We start from the raw sequence: 23,437 nt of genomic DNA on the forward strand, positions 1-23,437 counted from the left end.
TCTTCTGATATCTGTTGGGAAAAAATCTTTTTAATCTGGAAATTAATCCATCTCTAATTAATCCATCTTACTTCAGTAAGATAGTGCTTCATTTAAATGGTAAAGTAGCCTTCAACTAATATTCAAACCATTATGCGATAAAAATCTTTTCTGGAGCAGAATAGGATTTGGCAACACATTTGAGCCACAAATCCTTTTTTTTTTTTGGTCCTTGATAATCTGGTTAGTGAAAATTAATGGGATGAGTTCTTGATACCCAAAATTGTGAGCATCAAAAACTGTAATGTATGGTTCCAAATAGATTTAGCATAGTTAAAATCCATTTTAAAAAAACCAAAATCCTGGCCCTGCCCATGAGCCGTGGTCCCATTGCATCATTGTCATGTCTACTTGGCCTTTGCCCACCCACCAAAATGTAAATGTGATTCCTGGCCACCAAAAGGTTAGTCATTCCTGGATAAACTTTATGCTAGATAAAGTTTATGCTTAAAATAAACTTCCTTTTCAGGTCATTTTAGTTCTCATACAGTTATTCTGTCAATAACTGGCTAGTCTGCAAATAAAGTGAGTAGTTTTGTGTATATATTAAAATATATTCCTATATAAATTGTTGCCAGAGCCCAAGTCAGTAAAAAGAGAAAAAATAAATCCTCACAAACTACTTTTTGTTTAATATTTCAAAATATAGAAGGGAAAAAAAGTTGGGATAGAATCTGAAATCTGTTCCTTGGAAGAAAGCAGCAAAAGTTAGTTGTTCCTTAAAATGAAGCTCTGCAGTGAGATGTTCCAGGGGAATATTTTCCCCACTGAATATCATCTCCCACAGATTACTAAACAGTTTACCATTCAGAATAAGTAAGTTGTTTATGTCTCTAAATGTATATTGTTAGAGCATACATTTCAGAATGAGTGATGTATGTGTATGTAAAAATTTAATTGCAAACACAGAAAGTTGAAGAAACATCAGGAAGAATTTTTAAAGAAATAAGCATACTTCTAGATTCTCTGCTTGCTCTTGCAAAATTTCTGTACACATGTATTTTATAATTTTTAAAGTAATAACTTAAACTAATTGTCAAACATTAGATATCCCAACTGTTTCAATAATTTTATTACATCAGATACAGTATTTCTAAAGGTTTTAATAGTTCTTTTTCCACTCTAAATCATGGGAGAAGATCTGTATCTGGCCAAGTATACATATATCTCTGGTGGGCCTAACAATGTCAGGGTAAATGAAATCCTTTTTCGTTGTCCACATTTGCGGCAGGAGAAATGCATGGATGAGGGGGCTGGTTTGAGGAAAGGCTTAGTGTACCAGATGGGGAATCACTCCTGGTTTATTTGCCTGATCTAAACATCAGTTCACGTTACTAAAGAAGAATTTGCATGATGTGATTTGTTTTGTAGTGAGCCATTCCTGTATATAACCAATATTGAGATTAGGACCAGGCAGCCCTTTGGCTTTGAATTCCTACAGTGGGGCAAAAAAGTATTTAGTCAGCCACCAATTGTGCAGGTTCTCCCACTTAAAAAGATGAGAGAGGCCTGTAATTTTCATCATAGGTATACCTCAACTATGAGAGACAAAATGGGGGGAAAAATCCAGAAAATCACATTGTCTGATAGTTAAAGAATTTATTTGCAAATCATGGTGGAAAATAAGTATTTGGTCAATATCAAAAGTTCATCTCAATACTTTGTTATATATCCTTTGTTGGCAATGACAGAGGTCAAATGTTTTCTGTAAGTCTTCACAAGGTTTTCACACACTGTTGCTGGTATTTTGGCCCATTCCTCCATGCAGATCTCCTCTAGAGCAGTGATGTTTTGGGGCTGTCACTGGGCAACACGGACTTTCAACTGCCTCCAAAGGTTTTCCATGGGGTTGAGATCTGGAGACTGGCTAGGCCACTCCAGGACCTTGAAATGCTTCTTACGAAGCCACTCCTTCGTTGCCCGGGCGGTGTGTTTGGGATCATTGTCATGCTGAAAGACCCAGCCACGTTTCATCTTCAGTGCCGTTGCTGATGGAAGGAGGTGTTCACTCAAAATCTCACGATACATGGCCCCATTCATTCTTTCCTTTACACAGATCAGTCGTCCTGGTCCCTTTGCAGAAAAACAGCCCCAAAGCATGATGTTTCCACCCCCATGCTTCACAGTAGGTATGGTGTTCTGAGAGGATGCAACTCAGCATTCTCTCTCCTCCAAACACAACGAGTTGAGTTTAGACCAAAACGTTCTACTTTGGTTTCATCTGACCATATGACATTCTCCCAATCCTCTTCTGGATCATCCAAATGCTCTCTAGCAAACTTCAGACGGGCCCGGCATGTACTGGCTTAAGCAGGGGGACACGTCTGGCACTGCAGGATTTGAGTCCCTGGCGGCATAGTGTGTTACTGATGGTAGCCTTTGTTACTTTGGTCCCAGCTCTCTGCAGGTCATTCACTAGGTCCCCCTGTGTGGTTCTGGGATTTTTGCTCACCGTTCTTGTGATCATTTTGACCCCCACAGGGTGAGGTCTTGCATGGAGCCCCAGATCGAGGGAGATTATCAGTGGTCTTGTATGTCTTCCATTTTCTAATTATTGCTCCCACAGTTGATTTCTTCACACCAAGCTGCTTGCCTATTGCAGATTCAGTCTTCCCAGCCTGGTGCAGGTCTACAATTTTGTTTCCGGTGTCCTTCGACAGCTCTTTGGTCTTGGCCATAGTGGAGTTTGGAGTGTGACTGTTTGAGGTTGTGGACAGGTGTCTTTTATACTGATAACAAGGTCAAACAGGTGCCATTACTACAGGTAACAAGTGGAGGACAGAGGAGCCTCTTAAAGAAGTAGTTACAGGTCTGTGAGAGCCAGACATCTTGCTTGTTTGTAGGTGACCAAATACTTATTTTCCACCATGATTTGCAAATAAATTCTTTAAAAATCAGACAATGTGATTTTCTGGATTTTTTTTCTCATTTTGTCTCTCATAGTTGAGGTATACCTATGATGAAAATTACAGGCCTCTCTCATCTTTTTAAGTGGGAGAACTTGCACAATTGGTGGCTGACTAAATACTTTTTTGCCCCACTGTATGTGCTTCCGCACAGGTAGATAGGTGCTATTTTATTGCCCTGCATGCTCTGACACTCCTATTTGCCTTGAATCTGAAGCACTATACTGCCCTGATTCACATACATCATTAGGGTACGGGAAAAAGATGAAGAAACAAATGTTTATAGAAAAATGTTGGACTTTCAGGGAAGAAATGGTGAACTGAAAATCGCTCCAATAAACAGTGGCTTCATTGTTATCATCCACTGGAGCATAACATGCAATACATATGAATTTCTACTTTCATACATACCCACAACAATCTAGATGACAATTCATACTTTCTAATGTACATTTCAGCTTATTGGCTCAAATCAAACCTACACCTTCTATCATGTATTCATCAACTCCACTCCAAAAGAGGAGATGGCCTTCATTCAAATTTGTTACATCCTTCACTTTTCTCTTAGTTTCACAAACTCACAGCATAACAATTTTTCTTTCATTCTTTTTAAAATCATTAATTCATGCTATTTACCATTTAGTTCTGTTACATTGCACATCACATTCTTTTGTATGCCATAGTTGTCATCAGATGGGCCTGTAAATGCTGATCTCTGTCACCCATCATGATTTTGATCAACTGAGGTTTTCGCATTATGGTTTTTAATAAGAGAAGGAAAGAGTAGACAAGCTTACAACTCTTGGTAGTATTGTGCCTCAAGCAGTATTCTCTACTAGCAGTAAGGACAGTATGGGTCAGTTTTTGACTTTGCTACAAATGCAGCTAAAGACCCTGATGTCTCAGAAATTGTTCACTCAGGTTAGACTGAACCAACTTATACCTGATATTCTTTGAAGTATATTTGCTTGAAATTCACCAATACTGTTTTCTCTTATTAAATCACTTTCACCCTCTGTGTATAGATTTTCAGTTTATGAAAGGCTGTTCTATTGTGCTTGATGTGCCGATACAATTTGAACTAATGCTGGACTCTTCTTTAACATTAGATGCTTGAGCTTTGGTCTTGTGCACTTCTTGCCTTATTCTTCAGGCTGTGAGTAGAAGATCAGAAATTTTCTCTTCATTGTCAGTAAACAAAGCTTTATTGTTATGCCAGAACTCAGACCAATGATTAATCTTGTTTGAAGACATAAACAGAATTGTAAACTGTTGTTTGAAGTTTGCTTGCAGAGGCTTCAGGCTCCCAATTGGCTTAACAATGCAGCTCAAGGAAATGAAAAAAGTCAGGCTGAAAATGTATCCCATTTACATGGTGTCTCCAGGCTAAAATGAGTTTCCTATCCATATGGACATTGATTAAAAATCATTCCAAGCTTGTATGATAACATGTTACTATCCTTAGTGTTGGATTTCTGCTCTAAATTTCTCTGCAGTATTCTTAACCAAAGAATTGGTTCTGCTGTTGGTTCTATTGTTTTTATAATTGCAGAAAAATAAGTGTCTGGCAAGGTTACGATTGTCTTGATTTGGGCTTTAGCACTAAGAGGCACCTGCATGCCCCGTTTTCATGGATGTTTAGTATTCAGTTTAATCAAGCCTCTTAAATTGTACCTACCAATATATAGTACACTTTTATATATATATATGTTTAACAATTCACTCTGTTGCTGATTAAAGACGTGTTGAAGGTTAACTAATCTAGTCTGCTGTCTTTTAGAAATGATCATATTCCATGCTGTAAAATTTTTTTGGAAGATCTGTTGGACTGTCCCTGGTCCTTTTTGTATTATAAAATGGATGTGAATTACATAAGAAAGTAACAAACTACAGTAAGATCAGATGTAGCTTCACCAATGTCAAGAGCAGAATTTATCTGCCCAAATCATTTATAGAGAAGATGTTCCAAATAAATGTAGCTGTTCTGTGGATTTTATCTTCTTACCAAAGTCTTCTTTGTTTTGAGTGTCCGTTTGCTGTTCTCCGTGACCAGTCATTGTTTTCGTAAAGATTTATAACTCAGCTGTTTCAATTTGTGATGGGCTGAAGCCTTGGAATGCAGATTGGCAGTCCAGAGGTCAGAGTTTTCCTTAAAGAGCAAAATGAAGAATTAGATGGTGCATTGTGTCTATTTGAAGCCCTAAACTTATTATTTCCAATAGTTTCTTTTGAATGTACCAGTTGCTCAAGGAAAGTTGGATTGCAATTCTATCATTACTTAAATGGTTAATTCAAAAACGTACATAAACATAGGTTCGTTTTGTCAATAGCTTAGTTTCATCATCTGATATCATCACTGTGGCTTTTGATGTCAGAACACAGGTGGTGACCTTCTCTGAGGAAAACAGATGTTTTGGAGATAAGCAATGCAAAAAACTAACCCTCAAGTATATATGTAGTTACAGAGAGGACAAAGCAGTAGTACTTATCCAACTGCTCACAAACTGTTTGGTAATCTGTTCGAGGGCCTTGCCCAGAATAGACACTAAGCTGATAGGATTGTAGTTTCCTGCGTTCTCCTCCTCCTTTAAAAGGTGGGAATGACATTGTTCTCCTCTAGTATTCTGGGACTAGTGTCATAATTGTCTAGTTGCCTAGTTAGGTGGCAGCATCTAGCCAACTCTAGTTGGTATAAAAAACAGCTAAGCTTGGTTAAATTGATTTGTACCTAAATGGAAGACTACTGGGAAATCCATAGACTAAACTGGGAAGAAAAAATCATTGCAGAAAAAGACAATGGCACACCACTTCCATATTGTACCAAGAAAACTACATGGAAGACATGTCCATGAAGACACCAGGAATCAAGCTTGCCTCAAAGGAGGCAACGCCTTTTTGTTGTCTAGATATTGATCAATCACTTGCACATTAACCAATTACTTGTTCTAAATAAACACATTAAGAAATTCAGTCAAGATGCCTTAATGAGATGCAGAAGGAAACATGAGTATTTCAAACTTAATAAACCAAATGTAAAGGTTTGTGATGGAACAAAGAGTGAACATGTGGAGTGCAAGCAGCTGTGGGCAGCTTGGTACTGATAAGAAAAGTGACAGGCAAAACATTGAAATATCTGTAGTCTTAATTTCCTTAGAATGGTTATGTGGCCTAAGGTGGATGTCTGAGACATTCAGGGGAAATTAAGATGCAGCAATTGTAGGCTTGGCTCTTTCCATTTATTTATTTATTTATTTATTTATTCATTCATTCATTCATTCATTAAATTAGTCACCGCCCAGCTCACTACAGAGTGGTGGTCCTTAATGCTGGCCCTTCATTACAAACCTAATTTAAAAGTAACACTAGCCCAGCAGAGCATGTGGTATGAACCTTATATTTGCTTGATTTCTGATATAATCCTGAGCCTGAGCTATTTAATGTTTAGCTCAATGTATTAACACTATGGATAAAGGTTATACAGGACTGTTGAAGTTGTTCAAAGGAGGTGTTTTATAATGCACAAGACATGTAGAAAGCATCACTCCAAGTCATTAAAGCAGCCATGTCATTTTTGAGCTCTGCATGCAGTTACAGCTGGGAGCAATTTAGGAAGTAGCTGCACAACTTTAGAAAAAGCCACAACAGCCTTAACAATTTCAAGAGTGATGTTTCATATATACTATTTATCACAGCTCCCCCTTTTTTCCTCTTTTAAATAAACATCTTTTAAAGAAAAGAAACATAATCAAAAAAGAAACAGGAAGAAAACTAAAACACGAATAGACAAGAAATTTACAAGAATAATAAAACTGAATACATTGATTTAAAAAAATCAGTGTAAGATTAGCTTTATGTTGTTAAAGATCTTATGTCATTTTAAAACTACAGATCATTGATAAAATTAATATGAAAGTATTAATATCAGTAATCAGCACAGTATGAATCATAAAACAAAATGAAAAAAATACAGTAATTTCTATCTAATCAATAAGAAATCTACCCTTATTTAACAAAGCATCCAAGGCTTAAATGTTAAAAGTTTATGTTGAAAGAAACTGAAATTTTGGAAGTGGTATAAACCCAAGTTTAAAATTATAGCCCGAAAATGACTTTCATGTTAAATTCTGGGTTGGATTTGGTTTTCAAATAAAAGGTTATTTTAGGTGTTGATGCATACTCCCAGAATTTAATTTGTCAGTCTTCTACAGAAGTAATTGTACACGCTTTCCAAAAAGAAGCATAGGGTATCCTTGAGCTGTTATCATACACAAAGCTAATTAATTGTACTTTGTGACAATATAAAGTTTAGTGATAATTAATGCAAATGGAACATTGGAAAGGAAACTCAACTTTTAAGATTTATTTCTATTATAAATAATTTTCCAGAATTGTTAGGCTTTACAGCATTGCCACCATTTTCCAACAGGAAAAAATTATCTGACCTGATTATTACATTTTTAACAATTCTTAGAAAAATGAATTACAAATTTTAGCAATCGGTACTAGGGTAATTTATCAGTAAAATCTTACATCAGGTTTCTCAAAACATGATATTCACTGGATATTTAATATTTTTATTCCATTGTAACAATTCCAGTTGTTACATAGCCTTTCTAAGTTCTGCATCTGTGTAATCATGAAATCTTTAATTTGTTCAGTTTCTGAGTCATATTTCACCAGCAATTTATAAATAAGGCCCAGCAAGTACTCCATGTTTTCAGATTCAGCCAAATCTCTAAATATTCCACCTTGTTTTTATAAGTCCTTTAGAACATTACTACTTATTTGAAGATATTGGAACTAATCAGGTGGTTCTTACATTCTGAAGAAAGAATCTCAAATCTTTCTCAATCTCAAATTAAATCTTGTAATCTGATGATTAATTTGTCTCTCCATCAGGCAAATATTTTTGTACTCTCATCTTCATGAACATAAATGTTTACTAATGAAGCAAGGGGTGATAAATCTGGACTAATTCTTTTCCTATGTTATCCCATACTTTTAATATGGTGCTTGTTATTGTAAATTGTCAATTCCTGTTTGTATCAAGCCAAAGGTATTTGTGCAAACCATCTGGAAATCCTGCTTCCTCAATAGCCCAACTATAAGGTAGAATGATCCAGTCTATAATCCAAGTTGGACAACTAGCTTGATATTACAGTTTGAAGTTTGGTACTGCCAGACCACATTGTTCTTTTGAACCCTGTAATATTTTAAATTTAATCCCCAGTCTCCTTTTGGATCATATGAAGTTAGTTTAGTTATTTGCCTCTTCCAGTCATTTCATGCTCCTTTTTTGAAGGATTTGGACAGCCCTAGTAAATTACACTAGACGAAAAATCTATATGCATGTGCATATGTATACATTCCTGTGATTGCACACAAGTGATTTATGTTTGCATGTGTGCGCTCATCTTCTGGGTCCTGATCAAATAGCATACTGTCACCTAATGTTATATATCAAAGGCATAAATGAATAGGAAAAAAAATATTGGGTGACTTTTTTTGTGAAACTTCAGGTCACATTATTTTCTAGTGACAGACACTACTTATGTAAATATAATATATAGTTCATATTAAAATGGTTCTTACAACTCCTGAGTACTAAATATCCTGTCAGTCCAGTTTTTACGTGTTGTCATTATTATTGTTGCTTATATCTGAAACTGGGCATCTTCATTGTTCACAAATTCTCTCTAGCAGCAAACTCAAATTTTATAATGATTGCCTATATAAACATAGATCCTGATGTTCTTATCTGGCATATAATCACCCGAGGTACTTAATTCTGTGTAATTCATATGTACTTAATTCTATAGATATAGAATGTGAATAATTGTAGCTAGCTTGCATTCTAGAATCAAATTCCTTTCTAGCTGCCACCGAAAATTTCCTTCTCCATCTGAAGATTGCTAAAGCATGAAAGCATGTGAAGTGGAAAGTTCCCCAGATGTATGGCTTGTCACGTTTTCAAATTTTTGTTCAAGCTGTTCATGCTGTCATTGTTAATAGATATTAATTCAAAGTTCACTTCTACTTTTAGCTTAACTTGCATTTTACGTTGAATGCCGGAAAATAATAATCACCTTTCATGGTATCCTGGAGTATGTATGTGTTTCTAGGATTTTTTCTATCTCCATCAACAGAGTTTTCAAATGTGGTATGACTTTCTGATGTAGAGATATATAAAGTGCAATCTGCTAGTGCTTGCCTATGTTATGATTTTTTAAAAATAAATTCATTCTTGTTTTTCTGTAAACTGATTATTACAGTAACTTTTCCTTGAGTAAACAGTAGTGCTGAATTAATATTCAGGTGAAAGATTTAAGTTCTCTAATTGCAACTAATAGTGTTTTCAAATCTTGGTGAACTAAATTGCTTGCAAGGGGTTTGGGTTACCAGCACAGAATTCTCATCTAAGATTCCTCCCTTTGTAGACTGTCATCACTCAGTGCCCAGGCAGGTTCAACAAAGAAGTGCACATCTGTGTCTTGCTAACTACCAAATGCTTTCTCATGGTCCTTTCACTGGTGATATACTGCTAGACAGCTAGCATCTCAAAATGGCATGGGGTAGGGGATTTATTGGCCTGATTGCTTATTGCCCATTGAAACTTATGTGTATTGGCTTTGGAGCAAGCTCCTTTTATACTTCAAGAAGGGTTATCCAGCAGGCAGCCATCCAGCCGATTTCAAATTCAGTGTAATGGCTCAGTGTCTAAAAGGTTAACGTATCACTCTGTGTACTTAACAGATAAATTGAGAAATCTAAGTTCTGTAGACTGAATAATGTATGCATATGAGATGTTAATTTTAAACAAGGTACAAAATCTGTGATTTTGTAGAGTATAGTCCTGCTTCTACTTGCTTCTAAGGGTATGTTCCTAGGCACACCACATTCTGATAAAGTCTTAGGCATAGAAGGGAAGGAATTCTTAGGTATGATCCTCCAAAGTTGATACTAGCATGGCATAAACTGACCTGAACACAATGTACTGATAGGAAAATAAATGAAATACATTTATTAATAAGCTTGAATAAACAAACAAACAAACAAACTGAACTCTTCAGCCCCTGTGACATGTTCCATTTAGATTTATAATTATAGTAAGATTCAAATAATGCAATATTAGAATATAACTGCCAATACTTCAACTCCACCTCAGAGGTTTTCAACTTGTACATAGCCCAGAGTCATGAGTCGGGCAGCTTTATAAATGTGATTTATAAATAAATGCCCTGTTTAGATTTTCACACACTCATACACATACACCCATGCACAGGCAACATGTATGCCGTGATTAGTCCCTGTAGGGAAAAAATCCAGTTGCCTCCTATGGCTATTAGAGTTGGAAAGAATTCTAGAAGCCACATTGTATAGGCTTTCCCTACCTTGTTTAATCCCCATGAACTAAAATGCAATACTGTAATTCTGTGCTAATTCTGTGCTACTATACATCTAAACACCAAACAAGATCTGATGCACATTAAATGTGTACATTAAAAAACCCTATGTAAATAGTCTTCACTCAACAACAAGGGTTATTATTATTGGGATTCTGGGGGAGGGGGGATTTAACTAATTTTTTTCCCTGTTGCAATCTTGATGAAAATGCTCCCTCTGCAAAATGTATTTGCCTTAAGAGGAAGTCTGTATTGTCTTCAGCGGGGAATTTTCTCCAATGCAAATGTGAAAATTATCTGTTCCTACCCCAGTGTCTTCATTTTGTTTTCTGAAATATGAACATTATATGTAAATATGACTTTAATAACAAATCTAGTTTGGAACTTTTGCATTTGAGGTTAGACCAGGCAGAAATTGCAAAATGTTTTGCTTCAACAGTTGGGATGTTCCATGAAATGTTTCTATAAATACATTTCAGGATTCAGATGTTCATGTTTTATACCCCATTGCTTTATTAATTGTATCAAGTGCAGTTTTAATCAAAAGGAAATTATCAAAATGAAGAGGAGAAACTAATTCCCTTCTTTATATTCCAGTCCTTCCAGTTAAGAAGAATAATCTTATCCAAGATAACTAGGAAAGGATACTCAAATTCCTACCTTGTGTAAATATAGCTGTTGCCTGCATTATATCACTGAGACTTCTCAACACATCTGGAACAAAAAGCAGTTCCAATAACATTAAAGCATCCTATTTTTGTTGGCACACAGATGCTACTGTATATGCCAGTCAGTAATGGGTTTTGGAAACAAGCTGCTCTAAAATTCTTCTAAACTATTCTTCTGGGAAATTATTCAATTAAATACAACTAAAATTAATGCTTGGCTGCTTTGTTTGAATAAAACAAAATAAGCAGCTGGAAAAGAAAATCCCTTTGTGTGTTAAAGAGCAAAGGCTCCAATTAATATCAGTGGATTATGAGATCCTCTTTCTCCCTTCTTTTTAACAACAGCTAATTCTAAATGAAAGGGGCCAGTACTAGTTAGAGAAGAGTGTTGGTTTCATACAGACAAAATTAGACTGGAAGCCCATTTACAATAATAAGATGAAAATAAAGCAATCTGAACTTGGGAAAAGTTTTTTGGATGTGTGATGATCTACTGTGGTCAGTGCCAGCTCAAGGGAATATGGCGCCTCTAGGCCACATTGACTGATGGCACAACCGCCGAAACAAGAATTGCATTTTTAGAATGATTAATTTAACATCTGCTCTGCGGGATGTGACCTTGGCAACTATAGCTTCGTCCACCATCATTTTGGAGCAGAGTTGCCAGCTACAGTCAACTGAAAATTGCTAAGCCTCAATGCAAAAATACCCACAATCCTGTATTAACAATACAAAAAGTTGATGTAATTATTTTTGTTTGTTTGCAGGCTTTGCTTTCAGAAGGAGGGGTGGTGTTGGCATCCGCTAAACTTTGCCACCTTAGGCCAGCGAATACCCAGCCTTAGCCTAAAGCCGGCCCTCTGAGAAAGAGAGAGAGAGAGAAAGCAAGAGAGAGAGAGAGACTTCTGCATTCCTATGTGAAATATACTGCAACAATTACTAAAATAAAAGTGAGATAACAAAACACTTTGCAGCATAGCAACATTACATAGACTTCCAGTTGTGCAACAGAATTTTGAAGATGATCAGCAGCTGTAAAGCTCTCTTAATTACTAGGTTATTTTAGGGCTCGCCTTTTTTGTTTTGTTTTGTTTTGTTTTTTTAGAATTTTTTTATCCTACCTTTCTTACTTTTATAGATAATGTGGGTTTCATACGGACAAAATTAGACTGGAAGCCCATTTATAATAACAAGATGAAAATAAAGCAATCTGAACTTGGGAATAGTTTTTTGGATGTGTGATGATCTACTGTGGTCAGTGCCACACTGCTCCAAAATGGTGGTGGACGAAGCTATAGTTGCCAAGGTCACATCCCGCAGAGCAGATGTTAAATTAATCATTCTAAAAATGCAATTCTTGCTTCAGCGGAAGGTTGTGCCATCAACATACTTAATACTCCTTCCTCTTCCTATTTTCCCCACAACAACAACCCTTTGAAGTGAGTTGGGCTGGGAGAGAGTGACTGGCCCAAAGTCACCCAGCCAGCTTTCATGCCCAAGGCAGGACTAGAATTCACAATCTCCTGCTTTCTAGCCTGGAGCCTTAATCACTAGACCGAACTGGCTCTGCTTCTGCCCTCTGGCTTAGGCATCAAGAAAGGGCTTGCTGAAAGTTATAACCCACAGAACACAAGAGGTGTGTGGACCCAGAAGTAGCCTTTGGGTAGCAGACTCCACAATGTGGAACGCACTGCTCCCATAGAATATACAATACTGATCTTTCGGTCATTTTGCAAAGTGCTTAAACTTTTTTCAGTGGGCTTTTGGTCCAGGATGAAGACTTTGAATAACTATTTTATTTCATTTATGTTTATGTTCTAGTTTTAACTATTGTTAACAACTTTGTATATTGTCCAGTCTTGATCTTAATGATTGGGGCAGTCTATAAAAACTATGAGATGAATAAAATAATATTTCTAGTTAAGCATTTTTAAATATTTGTATACCACTACCTGTTTAAAATCCCTTTCCCTTTCCTCCCCCACTGCCCACTGACAGTACCTTACTTTCACACAAATGCCCCAGCTCCACTTTAAAGGATCCTTCAGCTCTTGAGGGCAGGTATGGAAGGGAAATCTGGTGCTGCCAAATGCCAGAACAATGTTTTTTTTTTTAAGATCATAGCTATAAACATAAAATAGTCTAGAACTAGTTAATCTTGCTCTTAGGAGAGGGGACATCAAACTGTATCCAAATATCTCAGTTCGTCAGTGGGTATATTAATTGTCAGCCATCTCTTACGGTGACAAGTTCAAGTCCACAGGTAGAGAGCCAGTGTAGGAGGCAGCTCACAGTGGGCGTTTGACTGAAACCAGCTTGCCTTCACATTTCTTTTCTCACTACTGCCTTATGCTTTGTAAATGCAGCTTGTCCTTGGCTTACTCCAAAGGCAAGAAGAGCAGGACCCATTCTTCAATACCCTTGCCAAATCCAAATATCTTTTAAACAAATCCAAAAATAGCAAGCACAAAGATGGTCTGGGAGAGGGAGTTGCGTGGCTGAAGCCTCTCTTCTCTTCATGGCTCTCAGGACTCTGTGGGTGGTTTGAAAGAAATCTTTAAAGAGAAGGCACACCTGAGTATTCTGATTCAGAATGGGGTGTAACAAAAAAATCTAAACCAAACAAATCCTCCTGCCTCTCCTAGAGGGGAGGAGAGAAGGAGCACTTCACTTCCTGGAGAATGAAAATGTTGTTTTTCTTATGTTGAACAGCTTTCTGTTCTCCTTGCACCCTTAGCCCATCTGCCCTGAATTTCCCTCTCTCCCAATCCCTCCCCCCCCGCCCCCACTGTGCCAAATTCTTTCCTACTGAATTCATTTATGAAGAAGAGTGATGGAAAGAAAGTATGTTTCTTTTCTTGATTAACATTTTGTAATGTCCCAGTCTCTTGACTGGTGTTTCACATTAGCTGCAGAGTTTGGGCTCATAAAGATTAGGACCTTCCAAACTTACTCAGTTTGGAAAGCTCAGGGGTTTTCAACCCTGAATGAAGAGTTTTCTAGTGAAGCAATGCAAAATAAAAGCTGCACACCAGTCTCTTCCTTTAACTTAACAGCTGCCCATGAATACCATGCCCCTCACTTCAGAATGCTTCATGTTGAGTTTTGTAAATATTCAGCAAGAGAACTGCGGTCCTGAAGCAGAGGAGAGTTTTTGGAAGATGAAACACTTGAGGAGGTGAAGCATGTGGGGGGAAAAATGTGGCTATTATTAGTCTTTATGTGGTACATGTCAGGAATTCAGCACATTTCACATGAAGCTCATTATCCTTAAAATACTCTGAAACATAGGCATTATTCTCCTCCTCCGCTTTCCTCCATTACAGATAGTGGAGCTAGTACATGTGATTGTTATTACCCGTACATTCATAGCAATTTTCCTACTGAGATTGAAATCAATATGTTGGTTGATGCACTCCCCCAAAGTCATAGAAACTTGTGTCAGATGTAAAATAATGACCTGCTTGTACAAGTGCCAATCCATTTCAGAGCTGCTAAGATCAGATATTCTAACACCCTAATTTGGAATTGGAAGCCTGGGGATTTTTCAGTGGCTAAATTATCACTATAGTGTTACCACTCTTGCTGTGTAATTATCATATATGCATTTTCACTTTACAGGGAGGGGGAAAAAAGCAACTGTGTGAGGGGAACAGCAAAGGGGCCCCTCTGAACACTCCTGAGGACATACCTGCCTTGACTTCAGATAGATGGGGGAAATTCTGGGAGTTAGGATGAGTTGGGAGTTTCCGCACAAGTGGCCTTCCCTGCAGCCCTAAAGAAAACATTACAGAACTGTCCTTACAGTGTTTTCTCTGAAGTAACAGCTGAGCCAAAATGGGATCAGTTCAGCTTCTCAAGCTACATGGAAGCGCTGTGGGAGTGGCTGCCTTCACTTGTGGAGAGAGACTCAGTCTTCTCTTACATGAAATGCTTGAGCATTTTCCTTCTGTAAAAAAATTGTGAAGAATTCATCATCATCAACAACATCACCCAAGTTCTTAAAAAGAGGAGTGCAATAATAGATGAGAAACAACATTGAAAAAAGGGTTGAAAGTCAACAAGATAGACAAAAGAAGAAAGCTGAGTTTAAGAGTCCCTCTGATAAATACAATAGAATTATTATGGCAACCTTAAAGACATCAGCTTGAATCTGTCTTGAAAATATGAATGGGAACAGGTAGTTGAGAGGGGGAATCATCCAAATTGCTTACTTTGGACAACCCTTCACTGCCGCATTCTCTTTTCCATACTTTTGAGGGAGGTTCCCACCCCATCCCAAAAGGTTTTTCAAGGAGCACAGACTGCTGATGGAAGCCTTCCATTGGTGGAGGGAATTTAGCTGTATCCCACCTAGAATGTATGGAATGAAAAGGAAAAAAATGGAGCGATATGTTAAAGTAGTCAGAAGACTCTTTAATTTAAATGATAAGTTAAAGGTATTTTTAGTATAGCAAAATTACAAGACTAAGCTAAGTTCTAATCCTTTTTCCTCTATTAATTTTAACTGTATATTCATATGAAATATTATCAACTATAGGATCCTAGAAGAAATACAGTCTGGTTTATTTATAACAGCTGAATCCAGTATGATGTGAGGGGTGGGCATTGAAGAACATTTTATCCCTTCATACCATGTAAATTTATCATGCAGGAAAAGGCAGAAAATAATACCTTTATACTTTCTTCTGCCCAAAGAAACCCAGGTTCAGAGTGATGCCTACCAGAATCCAATGCCAAACTGTGTTTGGTTCCAGTGGTAGCTGTGTTGAATGCTTTAATAATTCATTATGCTAATTATGCATATGGTTCTTTTGATGACTTCAGTATAGCTGATACCACACCTAATATGGTCCTCCATCTACTTAACCTACTTTAGAAGATTGCAGTGCAAGATCAAAATTACAGAATTCTTTGTTTTGATAAAATTGTATTTGTTTAGAAGCAGTAATAGAAAGCTTAGATACTAATATTCAATCATGTTCTTCTAGAAATCATTGATGATCTTGCCAATTTGGTAGAAAATACTGATGACAAACTACGCAAGCAAACCAAACATGTCATGATGGTGGATAAAAAATCAACCTCCTGTGGTAAGATTTTAAATTTCATTTCTCTTGCTTTATACTGGTTGCTGGTTTATGTGCTCTGAAGCCTGGTTTAAAGCCATTTAATTTTTTTCTGACAGCCAATACTATCTCTTTCATATAATCTTGCACTTTCCTCTACAAACAATCTAGCAATTATATCCAGAACATTTGAAAAATGTCTACCCTTGTTGAAAGAGGGAAAGAAGTGTGATGAACCGGGCATAAAAGTATTATCCCAAGTTTAATTAAAGAAAAGAAGTTACTTATCCCCCTGGAGGGCATTCTCTACTTTGAGATAGTGCCCCTTCCTGGAACTAGTAGGCAAGGTCTGATCTTGAATGGGTCTTGCCAGGAGAGGTACCATCATGCCTCACTTTGGCCCTGCATAGAGTTCAGGCAGTTCAATTCATCTGGAATTTCAAAAGCCCAGCTGTTGTTTAGTTTTTAAAAACCAAACACCACTCCATTCTTGTCTTCTCTTCTATACCTCCCTTCCTTTCTCTTATCTTTTTCCCTTTTAGAACAGGGATGGTTTTGAGGGGGAGGCTGCACCACTGTTGGAGACTACTGTGCCACTGTAGCAGCCTGAAAACACAGGAAACCATGACAAGATGTTATCAATCTTTCCTGTTGGTGGGAGAAGCACAGAATAGCTGATGAGCATGGCAGCAGTGCTACACAAGAAGCACCGTGGAGCTTTCTGGTTGAATCCGAATACCCAACTTCTGTCGAAAACCCAGTCAGGCCAGAAAGAGGACACAGTGCTGAAATGCCACATTCTAGTACAATTCCCTCTCCGTCCATATAGGGCAGTTAGGGGACTATAGAGTAATGTGTCATGACAGTGGAAGAGGGGATAAACAGTGACAAGAAGGAACTCCAGAGCAGCACACTAAGAAGGCATCAAGCCCAAAAAGGTGCTAAACAGAGCCGAAAATAAGCAAAGACATGCCTCCTCTAAGCCTCAGTTTTGAAGAAACTCAGTTTAGGAAGTGGATTATTAGTTTAGCAGATTTCTGGAAATGTGTCTGTTTTTTCAAGCAGACAAAACAAAGTGGATATAAGTATCTCTTCCTCTGCAAAAAAACAGAGGAAACAAAAATGAGCAGTCTGTTATAGGGGGACAGATTTTCCACAAGACTAAGAAAAGGGGTAAGAGGGCTTACATTTTCTCCACTGAATCTGTATATTTAAGACCTTCTTCCTCTTTTCTTCCCAGTCCCCTAGGGGGCTTGAAATTCCCTACCTCAGAGTCCTTTTAGAAACAAGGCCAAGAGATAAAGGCCACAAAACTTCTAAAGGGAAACTACAGAATAGGAGGAGACAGAATAATTTCTTTATGAGATGTCTCCCTGCATCAGTCCTTAGATGGACTCTAGGCAGTTTAGAGATAGTAGTAGAATAATAACAAATAATACAAAATTATTTAAAATACAAAAAGTACTTTAGAATATTATGCTTATTGCCTCTGGTGACACCAGAATCAATCCCCAAAATATCTTCCAGAAGAATAAGGTTTTTACCAGCTTCCAGAAGGCCATGAGAATGAGGACCTGTTTGTCTGTTTTATAGGAGGGGAGCCCACTCCCTCCACTTGAGTCTCATCACAGGTCATAACCAATGAGTATAACCAATATAGTTTCCATCCCAGGCCCATGCCTGAAACCAGAGTATAGTAGGTCCAAATAATATGCCTTCTCATCCACAATTACATCACAGGCAAGGTTAGATTTATTACCGGCAGACCTGCATTCAAAAACATCAACTGGAAACCAAGATGACCATCAGTCTGAATAATTGGCTCATGAGTTGAGACTGGGAAGCCTAAAGCAGACTTTGGCAGCAAATTCCAGAGTCCACTGAAGTTGGGCAGCCAATAGATTTCAGTTAGTCAGTCAATCAATCAGTCAATCAATCAATCAAATTTCCAATCTTTCTTTCTCTGGAAACTTTGGCCCTCCCTTCCCCCCATGTCTCACCCAGTCTCTTGCTGTCATTATCCTCTCCTCCATTTCCACCATTCTCAATTATTTGACTGTCCTCTCCCAGTGAACGAAGGCCCAACCATCTCCCTAACTGAGGTCAACTATAATACAATACAGCACAGTAATCTCATCTAATAGTTATATTCACAACCCCACCAGACATTCTAACCCAACTTCTGATAATAGGGCCACTACCCTCACCACCTTCCCACCCACCCAGCCCCCCGGCTCTACCCAACTGGGTCAGAGGGGCCAGATGGAGCACCCTTTTCCTATTCTCTTGCTCATAGCAGAGGCCCTCCTTTTCATTTCTCTGACTCTGACTCTGGGAACAGACAATCCTCTTCTTCTTTTCCTGTGATTACTTTATGTTTCTACTCTCTCATCCACAATTATTCATGTTCATGTAGTCCCAAACCAAGGGGAACAGGGCTGGTACCTACTTTTCATCTCCTGCCACTGGTTTTATACATAGCATAATAGTCTGTTTAATGTGAAATAAACATGGAGAACCATATGCTGCCATTTAACCCCTGAAAATACATGGGAATTAATATACTATATGCACTCCAGGAGAGTGGGGAGGATAGATGGACAGATAGATAGATATGATTTTAGCACATTTTCATTTTCATATAAGATAGCATTAAGAGCATTGTACTTGAGGAAAAAAACTTCAGAAGAATATAATTTCTGGTATAATTTTTAGCATGATTAGCATAACCATGGCATAAGTAGTAATTTAATACTAAGTACTATGAAATTCTGTGTAATTGAGCTTGCAATCTGGAGGTGGTGAATTCTGTCAATATCTACTCATGAAATTACTGATGGAGAATGTGCTGATGGTATTTTCCTCCCTCATAAAGAGATTTTTTACATCCTCCAGTAAAAACTTCAGAGAAGATTTAAGAACAGCATAGCCTTCTCTGCCTATTCTGTCTCTCTCTCATACACACACATGCATGACCCTTCTATTATGTGAACAATTTATCTGTATGGAAACACAAGATGTGCCCCTGTCAAAATGTTCCATTTTCTCCTCTTCCACAAGATGGCGATGCAATTTCTAGCCTTAGGAAATTAAATAGCCGAGGCTTCCCTTTTATATTGGTTCTGACAGTTTGTTTTGGAGAAAGCAAAATCATTACTTCTATTTTTTCCCCTTAATCAGTTCGCTATATCAGCCCCTCTCAGAAATGTTGATTGCTAAAGTACTTAGGGACTTGGCCTGTTTTTTGCTGTTATGTTTAAATATGTAGCAGTCTCATCTAAACCAACAAAGAGTCTTGTGAAACCTTAAAGCCTATGAAATAAATTACAGCTGTAACTTAGATAAGGATATATAAAATTATTTTCTAAAGAGATTTCTTCAGAATGCCTTTTAGATATTTCTCTTTATCTAATTTACTGGTGTAATTCCTATTTTGTGTTCTTCTCCCTAAGTTATTTGAATAGATTAATTCAGGTCTGCAGACACTTTCATATAATATAAACTTTGTATGTTTCAATGAGGAAATCTCTATTCATTTTATTTTTAGTATAGCAAGAGTTTAGTTAATGGTGACATGAAGTCAACTTTTCCTATGGTCTGTTTGCTGGACGATTATGCCAATATTCCTTCAAAAAATTGCACGGACAGTTGCCTTGGCTTGGAACCAAAAGATGCTTTCCCCAAAACAATCTCTTTCCTGGCATATGAGTTGTGCCAGTTTTTCCCCTTTGAGTCTTTTCATGTTTCCAGAGTCTAGGTATTTAGATATGTTGCATAGTTTTCCATAGAGTTGCTACCATTTTGCTTGCAATACAAGCATATCTGATTCCATTTTTCTTGAAAATATGTGATATTTCATATCTTGTGTGCAGATATGATCATCAGACATCATCTGTTACATAGAAATTGTGGACCAGATTGAGAAAAGATACATAGATATAGTTGTTTCCTGTTGTAAGAAAAAAGGGGATATTTTAATTAAACACTAGTGCTGTGCTGAAGCCAAATTAGCAACCGATATTATTTATGTTTGCAATTTATGTGCATAGTTTTAGTCATCTTCTGGTGCCACTGGGGCCTCCCTTGAAGCCCAAATACAGTAAACCTTAATTTTTTTTTTCCAATGGACCGTGAATGCTATGAACAGAATCTGAATTTGGGTTTTGCCCTCAAACAATAAAGTCCATTGTTTGGCAAAGCAACCCAGACCACAGTTGCTTCTGCATATCTGCAAGTGTTATATCTTCTATGCATCTACTGCATTTGTGAAGGTTAATCCTCACATGGTCAGAAAGAAACTGTCTGTCCATTAACAGAATAAGAGACAAATAGAAACTGGGCCTCCTGTTCAAAAGAGTTGGGTGTCTAGAGTCTTGAAGGTTATCAGGTTTGCTCTTTGTATTACACAATGTCATGTGAGGTGGTTCCCAAATCACAGACGGAATTTGCCCAAAGATTTATCCATGGTCTGGTGTATGATGTAGGACTCTTCCTCATACCTCCTATGATGTTTCCTCCTATCCTTGAGTTAGGGAAAAAACATGTCAGCTGGGAAATTGCTCCCTCTATAGCATTCCTCTTGCCATGCCTCAAAAAAGGACTGCAAATTTGCTGCCCTCAGACAGGATGAGTGCAGTGTTTTCTGCTTCTGCTGATGAAGGAACTGCTAGGAAAGGAGAAGCAAGGAAAGGGATTCTCCCTGTCATTCTTCCCATTCCCCCAAACATGGATTCCTTGCAGATCCTTTCAGCAGTTGTGCTTTTAGCCCCACAATTTCTAGATAAAGTTGCTCCAAGCTCTCCGGAAAATATGGAGCAATGGCAGCACAGTTGCAGCAGCCGATAGGCAGATTGCCCATTTTCTGTGGCCATGGTGTCAGCCCCAATAGGTAGACCAGACCAAGAAATCAACTCCATGGGAAGGCTAAAACTACCTTTATTGAGATTGCCTGCAGTAACAGAATCTTGCAAGTCTGATTGTGCTGTACCTTTTCCTCCTTCTTATAATTCCGTGAATTAGGGAGGTGTCTGTCTGAGCCATTTATGGACACTATCTATCTGTTGTGGACTTAAAATGTTTTTTACCCTTTGTCACCCTAGTAATGGATCTTGCATGTCTCCATCAAGGTCATCTTCCTTACTGTCTACACATGGCTTCTGCAAGCAAACAGGCCAGGAGTGGTGGGCTGGAAGATCAGGGGAGGGATCATCATGGTGGGAGATGGCAGAGGTTACTTGCAGTAATAGTGACTTCATGGAATACATGCCATGAGGTTGCTATTCCGATCAGGACAAAAAACACCAACAACCAGCTTTGGTTGTTTGAGAAATTCTATTCTGCCTGGCAGCTAAAGCAGAAATGGCCACAGAGGCACAGAACCCTGTGACTGGATGGAAGGGGACAGTCTTGAAGTAGTTCTGCAGGTCACCAACCTCCTCAGACCCCTGCTTTATAAAACACAGCAAAGAGATTCTTGCATTTTCCACGGGAAAACATAACTCTCCTGCTGAATATCTTTGGTCTGGCCTCAGCTCTTTCAACCATAGTATAGGCCCAAGATGGAGCCTCTGTTATGAGAACATGTCCTCCACAACAGAGGACAACCCACCTTGTAGCTGGGTCCAGGAGGATATGTGGATGAGCTCTTAGCAGAAGCCCTATAATTAGTAAGTTGCTATTTACTTCAGATGACAAGACAGCTGCACAAAATACCAGTCCCTGTCATATCTGTCAAGCTCTGTGCTTTTCAGGTCCACAACTTCAGTAGTATTTTAAGAATTTTCATAGTTCAGATAGTTTTGCCCATGTGCTATGATTCTTGGATAACAGAAATTTTAGCAGCAACAAATCCTCATAGAACAATGATGTTGATTTCCAGCTGTCAAAAGCTTTACAGTTACAAATAAGTCCCACCATAGACACTTGCTTCTATCCTCATCCTATGCTTCTCCCCTGATGGAAAAGCATCAGAGTAATGTAGCTTGGCCCAGTTACCTAGGCAGCCTGGTGCATACCTCTCCCTAGACCAGTATCTAGGGAAGGCTGTAATCACAAAACAATCTTTCTGTGGCAGGCAAACATCTCTGGTGAGAGCATTCAGAAAGAAAGTATCTGGACAATAAAATCCTCCAGTCGTCCTCTAGATTAAAAAAAGAGAGAGAGAGGCCTAGACTGAGTTAATATTTTCTCACATTTTACTTTGGTGAGTGAAAATCTGACATTTAGACTGATGCTCCCAGAACTAGGCTTTTCTGAAAGGCCATTCGAATCTGCAGATTAAAAGTCTAAATACCCTAACCTTGTCCTTTATTCTTTATTGAGTAGCACTAGATTTGGCATACCTAGTGAGAAATGGATAGAGCTGGGCCAGTGGGAAAGGGACAGTAACACCTAGTTAATTACATTTGCATATGCAGCTGTTCAAACAGAGTTTGGCCAGTGCCTGCTCTCACCTCTTGCTGGGGATTCGATACAGCTGTCGCTGGTCCCTGCGGTCCAGTTTTGCGGAGGGCTGCGGAGAGTCCCTGGAATGTCCCCTCAGCCTTCTATCATTTCAAAGGCCAAGTAATTAATTCTATTTGAATACAAAGAGGAGCAAACCTTCTAGCTCGCTTTCCAAGGATATGTGTCAAGGAGTTAAATCACTGCTTGGTATTTCTGAAACTGTGCTGAAATGCAATAATTAGATAGTTGATGCTTGCCCATTATTTTCTAGCAGTCTTTAGAGTGATGGGGTTTTATTGTGATTTTAGGTGATTGTTCAAGTTTTGCTTTTAAAAAGCAAAAATAAAGGCAACAGACCATTACAGAAAGTCTTGTTACAACTGTAACTTAGCAAGCTTCTGCTTGCAGGACTTAGCTTAAATGGCATAGCTTTTGTTTTAGGCTGCCCGATTATGCAGTGATTTTTTTACAAATTCTTACATAAATGCATAAAGCGTGATGGCTGCAGCAATATGATGGTTGCAAGCATTCACATTTTTTCTTGCACAACCAGATAAATGAATATTTGGATGCTTTTTAAAAAATCCTCCTTGCACATTTTCCTTGTTTGCTTCTCCTCCAACTCTATACCTGTCTTAATATAGCTTTAAAGATTTAAGCTTTTTCAATGTATGGAATTACTGTATATTTGCTTCACCTAAAACAGGAAGAAATGGAAAAGCAAATTTTGGGGTGAAGCATTTAGAGGTGTGGTATTTTCTGATGACTTTTACCACTTTGCTTTTTCATTTAATGGTGTTTTCTTGATTCCATGTCCCACTTTTTAAGTGCTGATAAAGAAGAAAAGATGAAATAAATGGAGAATTGCAAAAGACCATGATACTGCTATAAGGACTGCATTAAAATGA

General features: G+C 38.0%; 2 protein-coding genes across 3 annotated transcripts in view; one reads left to right on the plus strand and one right to left on the minus strand.

Annotated features, from left to right (window-relative positions):
- STX8 (syntaxin 8) overlaps nt 1-23,437 on the plus strand; it is a 110,711-nt gene that overhangs the window by 61,642 nt on the left and 25,632 nt on the right. The window contains exon 7 of the mRNA XM_088133492.1: nt 16,008-16,109. Coding sequence (XP_087989618.1) covers nt 16,008-16,109 — 102 coding nt within the window. The remainder of the gene's footprint in view (nt 1-16,007; nt 16,110-23,437) is intronic.
- The window catches only part of NTN1 (netrin 1), a 215,951-nt gene that overhangs the window by 12,340 nt on the left and 180,174 nt on the right, over nt 1-23,437 (minus strand). The window contains exon 7 of one of the 2 annotated variants that reach the window (XM_088133491.1): nt 4,400-5,094. The exons of the other annotated variant lie outside the window; for it this stretch is intronic. Coding sequence (XP_087989617.1) covers nt 5,084-5,094 — 11 coding nt within the window. The 3' untranslated portion in view covers nt 4,400-5,083. Of the gene's footprint in view, nt 1-4,399; nt 5,095-23,437 lie in introns of those variants that run through there. 2 annotated transcript variants of the gene reach the window in all.

This window comes from Python bivittatus, unplaced genomic scaffold (genome assembly GCF_059951505.1).
Source record: "Python bivittatus isolate LINGU-HERP-01145 unplaced genomic scaffold, Pbiv_v1 ctg000080_np1212, whole genome shotgun sequence".
NCBI classification, from domain to species: Eukaryota; Metazoa; Chordata; class Lepidosauria; order Squamata; family Pythonidae; genus Python; species Python bivittatus.